This window comes from Falco peregrinus, chromosome 7 (assembly GCF_023634155.1).
Source record: "Falco peregrinus isolate bFalPer1 chromosome 7, bFalPer1.pri, whole genome shotgun sequence".
Classification (NCBI taxonomy): Eukaryota; Metazoa; Chordata; class Aves; order Falconiformes; family Falconidae; genus Falco; species Falco peregrinus.
Genome location: NC_073727.1, coordinates 87,031,609 through 87,047,670, shown reverse-complemented (window position 1 = coordinate 87,047,670; position 16,062 = coordinate 87,031,609). Strand labels below are relative to the sequence as shown.

The window sequence follows — 16,062 nt, the reverse complement described above, 5'->3', positions numbered from 1 at the left end:
TTCAAATTGATCATTTCTGACAGCGGTCTCCATTTGATGTGGCAGCTGGAGCCAATATGAGATTACACAGGAAGAAGTATACGAGATTTAGTGCCTGCAAAGCTGGGTACTGCATTTGGTTTGAATTATGTGGTAAAGACTAATTTTGCTGTTCACATTTTCTTCCTGTATCTTTATTTTTCCATACAAAACTCATCTGCTATATTTATTGTTGAAAAATTAACCAACGGTTCTCTTGCTGGCAAACTATTGTAAGGTTCTGATGAAACCTGCCCATAATGTCAGGTGAAAATTCTGGGCAGTGAAATTATTTTTTTTTTCATAAGCTTTATTAATTTTCTGAGCTGCTACACTGGGAAACTAAGAAATTACTTTCCAAGAAGCACAGCTGGAGTTTAATCTGATTTTTGAGTTGGTAGTATTTGTTGAAATATTATAAAATAATTTGCTGAAGAATCTTGTATTGGATCGCTGCACAGATGCAAGTTGAACTCAACCTTAGAGAGCTTACAGCTGACTGTCGGGAAGGCATCAAATGTGTAAAACTGGAGTGCTTACAGTAAACTCAAATCATAAAATACGAAGGAAAGACAGGATTTAATTATGGAACTTGGTATTGCAGAAGCTTAAGCTTAGTCTCTTCTAGTCTGTGATTTGTTGATTAGAGCACTTTATTTAAAAGGGAAAAAGTACTTAACTGCTTTGTGTTCAGCTTTTGCTTTGATTTACCATTGGACGCTTAAGGCTGTTAATCTTAAAACTCTTTTATTAACTTTTAGTTTAACAGAGGAGGAATTAGAAGTACTTGAAAAATGGGATAAATGATATCAAAGGCCTGTAAAAAATGCACGTGGTTTAGTAGTAACATAAATTCTTTTTTACAGGATTCCATTTTGGACATTAAAGTACCTATATTCAAAGGACCTGGAGAATTGCCTGAAATCAGATCCTACATGGAAGAATTCCCATTCCCGTTCTACCTGATCCTCAGAGATGTGAATGCGCTTCCAGAAACTCTCAGTGATGCACTCAGGCAGTGGTTTGAACTGGTGACTGCCTCAGATTCTTTGTAGACTTTCTAGACTAAGTCAATACCTGACTGCTGCTAAACTGCTGAAATGTTACGAAACTGCGTTTGATCGGAGAGTTGATGGGACAGAAATCTTTCTAACTGGGATTAATGTGCAGGAGCTGCCCTCTGGCAGTAGGGCTGCACAAGACCAAGATGGTTTAGGTGCGTTCTGTCACGATTGTCAGAGGACAATTATGCAATGGTGAGAGACTATCACAGTCTTTGGTTGCCTATTCCCACAGATAATGTAAAACTTAAAACTTCGTTCAACTTCTCTTGTAACAACTTACTGCTTTGACAAAAAAGTATTTGTAATGTTCACGGAGGTAAAATTATTCCTGCCACTGTCTACTGCAATAAGAAAAATCGGTCTTGCTTCTGGGAAGGCATTTCTGCATTAGAAGAACTTCAGGTGTCTTGTAAAAAAATCATTCTTTAGCTTCACCCTTGTGGCTGGTGCCTCTGTGGGAAGGACTGGGGGAGCAGGAGAAGCAGATGGTTTTAAACAACCAAAAAAGTAAGTACTTGAATACTTGAAACTATTCTGCGGTTTAACACATCCTATTTAATTATCGCCAATTTTTGCCTGATAGTATCAACAGGGAGTTTTATGAGTCACGCCGTACGATAACCCCTGTGGAAGCAGTTTACACTGTGAAGTTTGCCCCTCTGTCCCGGCAGGCGCTAAGGAGAAGTGTCATTAATCTGATGGCTTAGAGCATGGACATGATTTTTCATTGCCGAAGCTATGCATCTTATATTGTCTGTACTAATAAAAAGAAGTTACCGCTGTTTGTAATTATGATGTCAGTTCCTTCAGGTGATCAAAGCTTGAATAAATTAACCAACTTTACCTGGAAATGCTGGGCATTCTCTAGCAGTGCACAAATAGGAATTTTCATCCGAAGATGTGTTGTGGTTTATGAAACTTCAGCAGCTGTCCTCCGTGAGGATAATGCCAGCACCGGGGGTTGATCAGGGGCCCAGGTGTTTTGATTTCTCGGTGACAAGCGGAAGGAAGGTTAGTGTTTATACGCCCCGGGACTCTCGTTGGAGATTTTCTTTGTGTACGAGACCCGACGGTGCCTCATCGTGAGCGTGGTGCCGCCGCGGCCCAGAAAGGGGCTGGAAGTGCCGGTGCGCTGCCCCAGCCGCGTGCGCCCCGCGCCCTGCCGCCGCCCCCGCCCCTCCCCCCGCGGCGGCTGCCAGCGGGCCGCGCCGTCCCGGCGGGGTGACGGGCCGGGGCCCTGCGCTGCCGGGCGCGGCGGCTCCCACCCGCACGCGAACGCTCGCCGGCTTCGGGGGTTCCGAGCGGCCGCAAGCAGCCGGCCCGCCCCGGGGGGAGGCGCCTTCCCCCGGCCGGCCCCGGCTGCCGGAGAGCGGGCGCGCACCGCGGCCCAGCCCCGGGGAACGGCCGCCCCTGGGCCGCGCTCGGCGGCGGGGCTGCGCGTCATGGCGGCCGGGCGCCTGCCACCGGCAGCGCTCACCCTGAGGCAGGTACGGGGCTCGGGCCTGCCGGCGGGGGCCGCGCTCTCCGGGCTGCGCCGGGCCCGGCAGCGCCAGGCCCGGCCGTCCCTGGGCGCCCGGCGGCGGCGGGAGGCGGGCGGCGCGCCTCGGCGACGGGGCGGGGGGCACCAGCCTCGGGCCGTGCCGGGGGAGGCCTGGCGGGGGCGGCGGGCGGGGCTGCTGCCCCAGAAGGGTGGTCGGGCACGGGAACGGGCTGCCCGGGGAGGCGGTGGCTTCTCCGGCCCTGGAGGCGTTTAGATGTGGTGCTGGGCCAGTGCTGCAGCGGCGGCCTGCGCGGCGCTGGGTCAGCGCTGGCCTTGGTGATCTCGAAGGGCTTTTCAAACCGAAATGATCCTGTGCTGCCAGTAGCCTTAGGCACCGCGAGGTACTCCCATTCAGCACGTTCCTTTTTGTGAAACTTAAGTTCCTCGGACGGGGATCTGAAGCAAGACTGCACGTTTTGGAATGGAAAAGGCGATGGGCGTCGCTCTTCAAGCGTCCCTCAAAGCCACCGAGGGCACAGCGCGCAGCAGTGTCCTGGGACAGTGGATAGATTTCACTTTCCCTTCCCCAGTTCCTGAGGCGACAGCAGGTTCTTCAGTTGTACAGGAAGATCCTGCGGGCTATCCGTGAGGTCCCTGCAGAAGCAGATCGTCACTATTTAAAGGACTGGGCCAGGGAAGAATTCAGGAGAAATAAGGATGCTACAGAAGAGGTGAGGATTGGGAACCTGCAACCCTGACTGCCTGCCCTCGGGAACGGTCAGTGAGCTGTCCTGTGCTTTGTCACGTTTGTTTCGTAGGTGTCACTTCTAGACTGCTGTGAAGTCTCCTGTTATTTTCTCTTAAGCATTTATATGAAGAAACAATTCAGCATCTCTAAATATTATCCCCTCTGTTGGTGGTAGTAATGTTTCTCTAATTTCCAGATAATAATCTGGAATTAGAAAGCTAAAAACAAAACAAATCCTGCTTACTCAAACCACAAATCAGAAAAATTATATCGAATAAGACGGTAAATATCATAAATGTATTAATGGTCAAGCTTTCTATAGCTTTTTTTTTAAATCTTTAATTTCAACAATACTCAAGCTGAGCACAATTAAATTGGATGGTTGTCGATACGAAGCATGTATGAAATGCAGAAACCTTTGCGTTTCTTGTATGTCTCCTGTTTTGTGTCTGGTTTGATCCTTTTTCTGGTCGGTGCTCAAGGAATTGGTGGCTGAATTCTGCAGACAATGTGTTAGTGTACTTAGATAAAAATGCTGAGAGAAACATCCACTTCCTCAGTAAAACACCTGTCCTCATAATGCCAGCGTGCAGTTGTCACTACTTAGTTGCAAAGGTGGTAGATGCAGAGGCGTAAAGAAAACATTATTAGGAGCCTGAATCCAGTTCAAAACTGAGCTTTAAAGCAAAGCCGTAACCAGCCCCTAAACCCATCATTTAAGGAACTGGAGAAAATTAGTTTGTTTATCCACCTGTTTTGTAACCATCTCAGTGACTACAGTGTTACTTCACACAAAGAAACAGATCACAGTAGTGCTGGTACGACTTGTATGTACTTGATGTGTTACAATCGGCATGCGTGTATAAAACTGTGCTGTGTCCAGACGCTCGGTTCAGTACATTCCATTTTGTGTTACAGGACGCGATCAGGATGATGATTACTCAAGGGAACATGCAACTTCAGGAACTTCAAAGAGCGCTTAAGCTGGCAAAATCCTGATCTTAATTTCTGTTGACAGCTGGATTTTCATCTGCTGCAAACAAACATAGTATTTTTTTCCAGAATGTGGTTGTAATAGCAGCTTTTGCTGACAACCTGGTAATGTTTGAAGGTGGGCTCTGCCACAGTGGGGTTTTAGTTTGTTTTTTCCCCTTCCTGTTCTTCTTGGTTTGCTTACCCTCCTGTGTGGAAATCACCCTGACAAAGAACTTCAAAAAAGTGAATGGATGATGTAGCATGTGATGTGAGAAAAGCAGAAAGCACCAAAAATTACAGCAGCGGTGTTGTGCCAGGGAAATGGAAAATAAATGTAAGCCACATCATTTTACCTGTTTTCTATTGTGGCAACTCTTAAGTGGTAACATTCATCGTGGTAACAGCTCTTTCTGGACTGTGCCAAGGATTTGTACCAAAACTTGAGATTAAAAAATGCATTTGGGATAAATAAATGGGCCCAAGACAAACACAATAAAACATTAAGAAAATGTTTTGTACGTAGATGTTGATTTTCAGTTATAGCTGAATAAAACTTAAAAAGGGAGATCTTCATGAAAATTAGAAATTTCAGCCCCAGAACCACTTATTACCAATTTAACGGCAAGTGCCTTGAAGTTAGTGACCTTAAAAGTCAATATAAAGCAAAATTACAGATAGAAAATACTAACTGCAAATATTATGGTTGTTTGCAACCTTCTTACCTTCTTGCTTGCGCCTGTTCTTACCTTCCTGTGAAGGGCAGTGTTGCTTTCCCCACCCCCCTCCCCGTATCAGTTTCAAATGCCAGGCAACAGTAGATAAACACCTGACCGTCCAGGAGCTGTGAGCGACTTCAGTTGTTGTTTCAAGGGATGCGGGACCCCTTCCCTCTCCCAGTCCGCTGTTAAGGAGCCACCTCCCCTGGCCAAGGGGGCTTTCTGCTGAGTGGGCGAGCTGGATCGCCTCCCAGCAGCTCTGGTAAGTGCCACTGCTGCCACAGGGGAAGGGACAGACAGTGTTCCCTCTCCCGGCTCCAGGGGGGAAGAAAGACTCCCCTCAGGAGCCTGAAGGGTGTGCTTCTTGCTGGAGCCAAACAAAGTGTCTTCGTACTACTAAGTACTTCAACAAAGCTGGTTTGCAAAAGGCTGCTGCTTAACAAGAAAGTGCCTCTTTTTTTTTTTTAATTTCTGATTGTTTTTCTGAAAGTCATTGCAGAATCCTTTCCTATGATACTTCTTCACATTTCAGGATGTGGCTCAGGCAGCCAGTGAGGTTGTAAAAGAGTTCAGGTTTGCGTAGACAGAAGCCTTTAAGCTTCTAATTGGTCAGTGAAAAATATGTATGACTAAATATTTTGTTAAAATTTCAATTTTCTTAACATTTGCTGGTAGAACGGTCTGACAGAACATTAATGTGTTGGAGATTGACTTTTCACGTTACCAGAAAATGCAGTTTAGAGAGGAATTTTGACTAAACAAAGCTGTAATCAGCTCTCACAGGTAGCATTCCCTTTCCCTTCAGCCAGTGATTGGATTTCGGCTCCTGCATCAGGAGACTCTACCCTGCTGCCTCGTCACCGCGCCTTCCATTCGGAGCCCTGCGTCTGCATTACTCCTTTGACTCTGCAGTTTGGACTTTCTAGGTTGTGGCCACGTAATCCAGGAATAGGGCTGGAGCGGCAGCGCCCTGGACAACTGCTGATCTCATGAGTGCTGCTGCCTGTCCTCTCCGTGGCTCTCTGGGCTTGTCCGATAAAGTTGCCCGCCGGAGGCCTTGCAGAGTCCGGGTATAGCCTGCTAGGGTAGGTAAATTTACTCCAAGTGTGTGCTGCAGAGAAAGGCAGGTAATGTAGGTATTTTATGAAGAAGTCCTTCAACTCTAGCAGTTTTGAAGTGGGGGCTACTGAGGGGAGTACAAAGGAACTGGCAGAAAATGCCTTTATTTCACAGTATGCTTCTTGGCTTCAGAAAACCTCTAAAATCAGTACTCTGAGGCTAAGTTCCTGTCTTAAATTACTACTCCAACGCCTGACTCGGTAGTGCAGTTTGTATGGAAGGTAAATTAGCTAAAGCCCTAGCCTCGCCCTTGTACAAGCTCAGGAGCACGTGTGTGATCAGCTGCATAAGTCAGCCCTGTGCCAGAAAGTTCTGAAAGGGTGGGTGCGTGCATCAGCTAACAAATGGCCGTTGGTCCCTGCAGCCTCCCTCGGGACAGATGGCAGACCTGGTTTCCGCGTCTTATAACCACAAACACCCAAGTTTTGAAGTTGAAGTCTGATTTTCTGCTCCCCCTTCTAAGTCAAGTGAGGGGATCGTGTCCATTTTCTCTGGCTAGAAAATGTTACACCACAGACTTGTGAGCAACAATTATTTTAATTGCTTGGCAAAACATTCACTTTATCCAGATGATACAAAACTTAAATAGCATGCTTCTGCGTTCCTACAGTAGCTTAAACAAAACTGTGAACATACAAAAGTGTCTATATTAGACTACGGAAGTCAGAGCAGTAAAACTGGTGTTTCCATAACTGCAGATATACTTGTCTTGATAGTGCATTAATAGGAACTTTAAAAATATTGATATATAATACAGTTTTCTTTGCTTTATACATCTGCTAAGAAGACAAAAGCTTAATTACTAATTAGTCAATGCTGTCTTCAATACTGTAAAGTATTTTGTATTGATTTTAGGGTTCCTCAGTACAGAAACAAAAATCGTCCCTTGGCGAAACAGTGCTATCCTGTGTTTGAACTATTGTTCTATCACAAACTGTTAAGTAAACTTACTCGTCTAACAGAATCTGATGGAGCCTTCTCAGAGGTGTAAGGAGGAAACCCTAAAGGGGTGCAGATGCAGCGAGTTACAGTGCCTTTAGTTTACCTGGAGTCTGTCAGCTCGGACAACCTTGGTCAGGGTAAGTTTTGATTTTTATAATGAAACACATCCATAAGAACTTTAACGTGCGTTAAGTTCCACGTTGCGGGACTGCGAGGACTGGTTTCATGGAGACCCGCAGACTCACCACGGCCTGGCCTCTCTTTTTAGAGATTCATGGGGGAAAACAGAGAGCGGAATCAATCGTTCAGAGGAACAAAGGAAGACAGTCTGAATAAGGTGTCTAGGAGAGGATCCTGACTCCGCAGAAAAAGTAACATTTGAGTACAGGGAACCAAGCTTTCACTTCTTTAGATAAAGGACTTTTTCAAGCTTCTTCAGTAGTAGAGAAATCAGCCATTTGCTGCTTGAAGGGAAGGAGAGTTACACAAAAATTATACCTAACAAATAGAGCATCGTTATGGTAAAATATTTGCCATCCATGCCCTAAACAAAACATCTCAGTACAAGGAGCTTTGCAACCAGGACACCGTTAAAAAAAAAAAAAAGAGACAAATTAATTTAGAATTTGTTTTAGTAATGTAAAACCAAAAGAAAAGCAAAGTAGCAACTAAAACCACTGTACCCAATGCAATGACTCACCTTAGCACCTCGCTCCATGAGAGCCCAGCTGGAAACCTGCATCTGTCACTTACATGGGCTTGTAATTTGAGTGGGTTCTGTAGCTTCTCTCCACTGACTATAGAGACACACGCTGGGGAGTATCTAAAATAGTACCAATAGCCCTTCACCCCTATTTGAATTCTGTTAAAAGCTCTTAAACATCCTGGATTTCTTGTAGGATTGGTATCACTACATGTTTACACGTAGCACACAGTGGAACCCTCTAGCTACACGTGACCTATGTGGAAATGAGGAAATTTCCTCTTCAGAAAGTAGTTTTGGTTTGTAATGCAATTTGTTTTCAAGCAGCACCTGGAAATTGAGAATGTAATATTTAACGGACTCTTGGAAGTAACAAAAAATGGATCTACCCTGCAGCATCATTGTCTTCAGTACAGTCTGCATATGAGTATATGAATTCTTCTCAGTTCTAGAGTTCCCAAAGTTATTTCTACTCCTGAAAGAGAGCATTTTGTTTGCATGTAACAGGCACTACAAATATATATAAATATATATATATACCTATCAGTATTCCAGATTCCTGTACAGCAGGTTCCAGAATGAGTCCTGTTGCTTGTCTTTACGCGCTGGGTAGATGCTAGCTCTCTTTCTGCACCTTAGTCCTTAATTTGCTGAGCTCTTCTTCTAAGCTTTTGATATGCTCCTTGAGCACAGCTTTGTCTTGCTGTGCTTTCTGATTAGCTTGGCACCGGGCTTCTTCTATCTTCCGTTCATACCACTTCTCCATCTGCGTGGAAACGGCCTCAAAGAAGTACTGTGTTATCTCCAGGGCCTGGGAGGTGTCTCTGAGCGGAGGGGCAGGTGGCTGTCCCACAGGCAGGGTGGAGGGCTGCTGCTCCTGGCTCTGGTGTGCCCCGCCATGGTGCAGAGCTTTGTGCCTTGACTGCCCGCTTTTGCTGGACTTCTTTGTCTGAGTTCCTTTGTCAATGAAGTAGCCGCTCTGTGGTTCAGTCTTTGCCGGCTCAGTCAAGGGCTCCAAAGCAGCTTGAACCTTAACGTGTCTTAGTTTGGAGCCCAGAGGCTCGGAGGAGGGCAGCTGCTGCTGGAACCTGTGAAACGTGCTGGCACTAACGCCTCTGTCCTTTGGCCTGACGTCTTGAGCAGGGGCAGAAGAAGCAGCTGGTCCGCCAACAATTAACTGTTGCTCTGTACCTACAGAATAAGATACAGACATACATAGTTATGAAAGTCCCAGGCATGCATTTTAGCATTTGGAAATCCTCATTGTTCAGTGAATGATGCCGTTTCCCACACACGATGCTGTGTGTACACTGTAAAGGCCTGTATTAGTTTATCACGTCTTCCCAGTCAGGTGATAAAGAGTCATTCAAAGAGAAAAGCTGGCTTAGGCAGAGAGGCACTGCCTTGCGACTGCGGGACTACAGACCGACAGCCATCAAAGGACTTCATCAGAAGGCTGTGGAACAAAGATCAGGCTAGACTGCCAGATTAGTTTATGAACACCCTGCTGCTACAAAACTCGAAGGCCCATAATTTTGCAAAGGTAACACGTTCTGATGCTTCTGAACCGTTCAATGCAGTATAACTCACAGTCACGCTACCACAAGATCTCCTGTGTGGTCTTCTGCCTGTCTAGCCTGACAGGGTGTCTCCTTGTCCATGGCTGTTCACTTTGCATGGCGTTTTGGGGGTATATACAATGTCTTTTACAGAAGTCCAGGGCTTTGATAGCATTATTCTTGGATGTGGAGACTTGGCCATTCTGCCTGGGGTTTTTGGGTGGGTTTGTTGTTTTTTTTTTTCTCTCAAAAGCTTCCCTGACCAAGCACAGAGAGAGATGTGGCTTGAACCATATCTTTGGGTGGCCTCGATCCCTGAATGGGATTGAATGCTCTCAGCTATTTTCGTTCTTGTCAAATGAACTAATAATTAAACAGACTTTGGTTCAGGAAAAAAGGAAAAAGTGAAGGTTTATTCTGCGTCCTTGCACTTCAAATATTAACACGGTAAATTAGTATTTTAGGTTCACATCCTTGCACCCTGCCATTATAGCTTCCATGCTTCTGAAAATCACTAAATGCAATACAGTTTCTTCAGTAGACTTTGATAATCTGCACACCTTCCTGACAGACAGCAGGGTGGGAACAATTCTGAGTGGGAAGTTGGAGAAATTTCAGAAAACAGAGTTATTCAGAGCACCAAAGGATTTGGCTTCAAAGACACAGTGACATGGAAGCACCCAGAAGAGTCAGTGGAATTCCACCCAACCATGTCTTAAAATATTCCCAGTGGCTGCCTTGAAGTGTATTCTAATCCCGAGACATTAGGCATATGGATGAGGGAAAACACACAGCCAGGATTAACATCCATGGTATTACTAGAAGCATCCCTCAGTTAATTAGCTTGCCATTGAATGACTATGACATCTAAGCACCTAACAAGGTTGTACCTGACCCATCATCGCGTTGATTGCAAAAATGTTGCCCAAAGCTCTGTCCTGGCATCTGCACTCTGCTCCTTCCCCCGTCTTCCGAGAGGCTGTTGGGAAGCGTGGTGTAGGAGTGCTGGTGGGAGCCCTCTGACTGCAGCACGGACTGGCTGGCTTTGCAGTCCTTGCCACTCTGGGGGTGGTTCTCGGTATCCAGGGTCTCAGTGAGAGACTCACAAGTGGACAAAGTTGACTTTGGTCTCGATGACCTGGAATCTCCAGAAAGCTTGAGCTCCAGATTCTGAATCTTCAACATGCACCACGTCTTCAGCTCATCAACCAAGGAAATCTATGAGAAAAAGACTGTAAATTAGATGGTCCTGTGATTGGTTCCGAGCTGCTGAGGACGTGTGGTAGGGACAAGGAGAAGCAAGCCAGGTTGTCTGTGGGCTTAGACTCCCTGTACAGATATGTGTGCTGCCATTGGGAATATTTAAAGGACTGCAAACTAGGAAAGATGAAGAACTAGCTAGCGAAAGGCACCTTCTTTAGTCCAAGCTACCACCTCTTAGTTTGAAGGTGCGACCGTAAGTCATCTGGATCAGGGATGACTTGTTCGATCGTACAGTCAGTGGTACTTTCTAAGTGCAAGGAACATCACATGTGGCCAAAACTGCCATTTTTTAAGAGTCAAATTAAACACTTCTGGGGTACAGCTTTATACCATTGCCAACCTCTGCTTCTCTGGTCATTCAGCGACAAAGATGAGTCCCACGCCAAATGACAAATTACTAACCACTTTCAAATTACAAAGGTGCTTAGTAAGTGTCAGCTGCGGAGGCATTTACCAGTAACCATTTAAAATATGAGTAGCTCTTTTACCCTCTTACTCATACAGCATCACGAATTCAGGTCAGGCCCTCCTATGCCCATGGACGCTTAGTCCGTGCATTTAGTAAGGCCCAGCTCGGGTTTTCCAGTAGCTTCAATTAGACACGACACAACAGGAACAGCTGATAGCACTTAATGAAATTTCAGCAGTTCACCTGACCTGTCACTCCAGTATCTCATTTCTTAAACAGAGATTACAAGGAGATGGAGCACAAGCCTAGGCGTTCAGAAGCCAATACAATACTGTCTCCTATTATGAAATAAAAACTAACGCTGCCTTAGTTTGGTAAGTACTTCCTTTTGGAGCGAAGTGTTTTGCAGATGGCAGACTGAAGTATCTTGATTGGTAGTTTATGCTAGGATTATCACAGCTGCCAATTTAACACAAGATTTGGAATGGTCTTTTAAAAAGTAGTGACATTTTACTAGCACAAAGTGTATTTCTCAACTCTTAGAAGAATACCAATAATGAGAAAAATAATTGTGTTTTATATTTACCTGTGTGAGTGCAGAAACACAAGTTTCTTGTATGTTTTAGTGGTAAGTTTTTGCAGAAGCTAGAAGGGCAAGAGCTGGATCTCTACAGGAACAGTTATTCTTGTAGTGCTGGTTAAACAAGCATACAAAAAGAACTTGCCTATTTGCAGTAACACACAACTTGGAGGTAGTGCGCTGTTGCCAAAGTCAGAGGGAAGAACTGAAGCCTCTTAATGCATGAGGGGAAAAAAGATCAAACACAGAAGGGAGAGATTCCCAGGGCACACGGTCACATGGATGAGAACTAAAAGGAACACCACAGATCTTGGCCTTTGTTACTGTTTGCAGATGTTCCTGCAGACGTCCTTTAATGAAGCAAAAGCTGAAAGTACAACTGTTAAAAATTTAGTAGTAGGAAGTTTTGCAAAGCACTATGTTATACGAAAAAAATACCTATGTTACAGGTCTTGCTTCAGACCCACCAAATTAAACTATGACAGTGGGACTGGATTTCACATTCCCCATTTCTAATGTAAAAGCTGTATAAATTTGGTTTAGATATTAAGGTGGTGGATAGGAATAATGTGGGTTTTGAAACTCTTTTGCCTGTTTCAACAGATGAGATAAATCTCCAATATTCTCTCTGCCTGCTGGAATGAAACTCGTGAGGTGATCCATCGGAGCTAACAGGGAGTAGCTCTTTCAAGCCCTACCTGCCGTTTCTCCCCCTCATTTTTTTCCAGCTCAGTGTGCTGTTGCAGGCGGTGAAGGCACTCTGTTCTCTCTGCGGACAGCCGCTCAGCCATAAGCTTGTCTAAAACACGGAGCTGTGGGGGAAAAAAGAAAAAAAAAAAAAAAAAACCAAAAAACAATTTAGCTGAGATGATCATGTTAAACAGCAAATAAACCCCCCACCTGTGAACCTGGTAAGTCACAAGTACAGGCTGTTTTTCAGTCTTCATTTCTAGGAATGCTGCCAACTACAACTAGGTGTAGTTTGCAAAAAGGTTCAGTCACAAAATTATCAATGAACAACAATTAAAAAATAATTTAGACTATTTTGGATCTCAGTGCAAACAGAATTCAGCAAGAGGGATTTTTACAATTATGAACCAACCAGCTGCAGAACTGCCTTCTGACTTTTAAGTTTCCCTCTTAAGTGGCTTCCAGTGCTTCTTTAGACAATAAATCTAAACTGCTTGAGGCCCTAACACTTTATAAAGTGTTTTTTGCAAAACTCTAGTTTGCAACATTAGATCCCTGTGGAATGTCACAGTTCCCTGGTCTTGAGTATTAGCTCTCAGGTTCATTTTTACAACACAAGAACCAATAAACGAATCATGGCAATGGAAACATTCATTAAGCTTACAGTATGTTTCTTGTAGTCATACGGACAAGCAGACCTCAGGGTCATATTCTTACTTGATGCTGAGTTTTGCTTTCCATCTGGCCCAGCTTAACATTCATCTTGTCTTGTACTGTCCCAAATTCAGCTTTTATCTCTTCCACCGTTGCCTCCAGCTGATTCTCCAGTTTATTTATCAGGGGCTCACAACGACATCCATTTATCGGTGCCTGAAAGGAGTAATACATTTACTTGCTACATCCCACTGTTCCCTTAGCACACCTGGAACATTATCACAGCTTTCTTGAGTCAGTCTTGGGCTCCTCTGTACCATGTACTGTATCTCACCCTCCTGATAACGTCTTACCGTAGCTCAGTAAACAGGCGCTTAGTTGGAAAAGCAGCGAGACTAGAAAAGGATTGATCTGATTTATATGGATGCATCCTAACGCACGGAGTGCCGGTTCCACTGCGGCCACCAGCGGTGCGCTCAGATCACGTACGCGGTGGCACTGTGTGCGTGTGAGGGTACCGTGTTACAGGCCTATACCCCCCCCGCTGTCATTCTGAATTGTACAAAAAATCCCTGACGTGTATCTGGGTGGGTTTGGGGGCGGTTGTATTTTAACCTAATGCCAATAATTAGCGCTTTTTTTTTATTATTTTGTACTCTATGTCAAGGTCCCACAGCTCCTGCTGGCCTTCAGCTGCCCCTTGTCTTCTGTGCACACCGCTGCCATCCTTGGACTGGCATGACACCGTGTCCAGGCTCCTCTGCAAGGGGAGCCGCACCGACCACGTTTAAATCTCTCAGGGAGGTGGTCACCAAAGGCTCCCTTGAGCAAGGACAGCTAACCCTCATCGGCTTCCACTGCTGCCCACAGGCAAGGCTGGCTCCTTCAGGGGGTGAGTCAGGAACCCGCAGGGGCTGCTCTGAATCTGGCTGCAGAGGAGCCTCCCTCTCTCTTTAGGCCCTGACAAATTGGGGGTTATGTTATTCCCATGGCAGGGCAAGGCAGGTGGTTTGCTAAGCACTAAAGAAAGCTTCAGAAATACAGGTACTTAAATTCTGTTTGCTATTCAGGGCCTGAGGGCATCAAAGAAGAAAGAGAGGAAAAAAGAAGGGGAGGAACGAGAGTCTAGCTCTATTACGCTAATCCTCGCGAATAGGTTAGGTTTGTATACAAATCCTGTCTGCTCTCTGCACCTTCTTCCTGCTCCCCAAGTCCTTCCCCCTGGCCCAAGCTCCTACCATCGGATCCTAGGGGCAGGGAGATACTCCTTTTAACATATGAAAGCTCCTCCATCCTTTCTGGTGTCTGCTGTTAGGATAATGCCACAGTGCCCCTGTCTGGAAATTTCCCAAGTGTTGTACAGGGAGATGCTGGAAAATACGGCCAGTAAAATCTCTGAAGTCTGACTTGAGTGATCTTCAGCATCTGCTGAATTTCTACTATTTTATTTTATAATCATCTGGATTTTCCTGACAGCGAGGGGCTGAGGAGAGCGGGTAGATGCATGTGAGAAGCTAAGGAAATGAAAGGACTGACCTCCCAGAGGTACAGGAGGGCAGTATTCAGAAAACAACAATACAGACATTTATAATGTCTACAGGGTAACTTGCTGACCGGTTTTATGCTTTTTATAAATGTGTACTGGTAAATACTTGCAGAATGAAATGACTAAAATACCAGCCTCTAAACTGGAATAAATGTACACCAGCTGCCAACTCCAAGTTTCTGTACAGCTCCTGCCTCCTTGAATCCCCAAGGACATGTTGCAATAAACAGAAAGAATTGAAACAAAACCTATTGAGTGTACTCAAGCTCTTGGCTTAGGTAGCAAGCTTCAGTGCTGCCACGCTGCTTTCACTTTTTCTCCTTAGAAAAGCGCTTTGAATTTCCTGTCACAAATCTTAATGTTTCAAAGCGTATCATAAACATTCCAGTGTCATTTCCAATCGCAGTTCCCACCTTACATCCAAACAGGAAATCATTTGTAGATCAAAACTAGTTAAGCATGTCACGTTTAACATCCACAAAACCAGCCTACTGTTCATCAGACTTCAGGCCAAAATGCAGCTGAAGCCCAAACCAGGAAAACAAACCCGCAGCCATCACTTCATACCACCCAGAGTGAGTTAATCAAACGGACTTTCTATCCCCGGGGCAACCCTGCCCGGGGGCAGCTCACCTGCATCGCCTTCCCGCTCACCTGCATCGCCTTCCCGCTCACCTGCATCGCCTTCCCGCTCACCTGCATCACCTTCCCGCTCACCTGCATCGCCTTCCCGCTCACCTGCATCGCCTTCCCGCTCACCTGCATCGCCTTCCCGCTCACCTGCATCACCTTCCCGTCCTTCCCTCGGTACAGTGTGTACAGCTGGTAGGCTCGGACCTCGTGGGGCGGGGGGGGAGAGGAGCAGTGATGTTTACTTCTGCGCTTGGGCACATTTTGCTGAGGCCGAGGGAGCGGCTGCTGATCGGCTGGGGAGATGGGGTCCGAGAGTGCTGAAACCTGCACAAAATACAACATTTCCCCCTATTTGTGAGCCTCTTGGTAAACTGTTCCTGAGGGGAACGGGACATCCATCGTGACAATTACAGCAAAAAGCTGATTAAAACAGCAGTCCAGCTGCAGTGGCTGGCCACAAGCTTGGTGTCTGTCTGCACAATAATGCAATTTCTGTACAATTCTGGTTCACGTGACCCTCTGCAGCAGAATTTCCCCACCAGCAATGGGTTCTGCCTGAAGACTAGCTCTGCCCCATGGGCATGGTGAGGCTGCTGCCCTGATTCGCCGATGCGCTGAAGGGACACCTGTACTATTGCTCAGTAACTATCCTTCTCTCTCTTACCATTTTAAATCTACTGATATACCTTTTCCTTTGGCTTTTTCTTTTTGCTCTTCTTTCCTTTGGGATCTGGTGAGTTCAACCGCGGTTCATCCTTCAGATCGCTCTTCCTCTGCGGTGGCTGGTCGCTGCTCAGTGTGTCATCAGCAGCTGAGACGCTGCCCTGCTTGAAGCAAAGACAGGGAGGTCAGAGCAGTGGCAGAGATGGGGAAAAGGCACCTTTTCTTCACTTCCCCAGTTTTTTTAAGCTGCTGTGCACATGTGAGTGGGCAACTCTGTACCAGCAAAGCATGACAGATTGC

At 45.7% G+C, this 16,062-nt stretch overlaps 3 protein-coding genes across 5 annotated transcripts in view; 2 read left to right on the top strand and 1 right to left on the bottom strand.

Annotated features, from left to right (window-relative positions):
• The window catches only part of MDN1 (midasin AAA ATPase 1), a 103,902-nt gene extending 102,386 nt beyond the window's left edge, over window positions 1-1,516 (top strand). The window contains exon 102 of the mRNA XM_055809860.1: window positions 885-1,516. Coding sequence (XP_055665835.1) covers window positions 885-1,073 — 189 coding nt within the window. The 3' untranslated portion in view covers window positions 1,074-1,516. The remainder of the gene's footprint in view (window positions 1-884) is intronic.
• A 910-nt stretch (window positions 1,517-2,426) lies between these two features.
• On the top strand, window positions 2,427-4,796 carry LYRM2 (LYR motif containing 2). The gene is made up of 3 exons (XM_055810745.1): window positions 2,427-2,569; window positions 3,153-3,293; window positions 4,229-4,796. Exons 1-3 carry the CDS (start codon window positions 2,525-2,527, stop codon window positions 4,307-4,309), a joined length of 267 nt encoding a protein of 88 aa, XP_055666720.1. The 5' UTR covers window positions 2,427-2,524; the 3' UTR covers window positions 4,310-4,796.
• Window positions 4,797-6,638: 1,842 nt separating this feature from the next.
• Window positions 6,639-16,062, bottom strand: part of ANKRD6 (ankyrin repeat domain 6) — a 102,679-nt gene continuing 93,255 nt past the window's right edge. For all 3 annotated transcript variants that reach the window (XM_055810742.1, XM_055810743.1, XM_055810744.1), the window contains 6 exons: window positions 15,786-15,923; window positions 15,247-15,423; window positions 12,984-13,136; window positions 12,275-12,388; window positions 10,215-10,542; window positions 6,639-8,956 (listed from right to left, as the gene is read on the bottom strand). In XM_055810742.1, coding sequence (XP_055666717.1) covers window positions 8,382-8,956; window positions 10,215-10,542; window positions 12,275-12,388; window positions 12,984-13,136; window positions 15,247-15,423; window positions 15,786-15,923 — 1,485 coding nt within the window. In that variant the 3' untranslated portion in view covers window positions 6,639-8,381. The remainder of the gene's footprint in view (window positions 8,957-10,214; window positions 10,543-12,274; window positions 12,389-12,983; window positions 13,137-15,246; window positions 15,424-15,785; window positions 15,924-16,062) is intronic.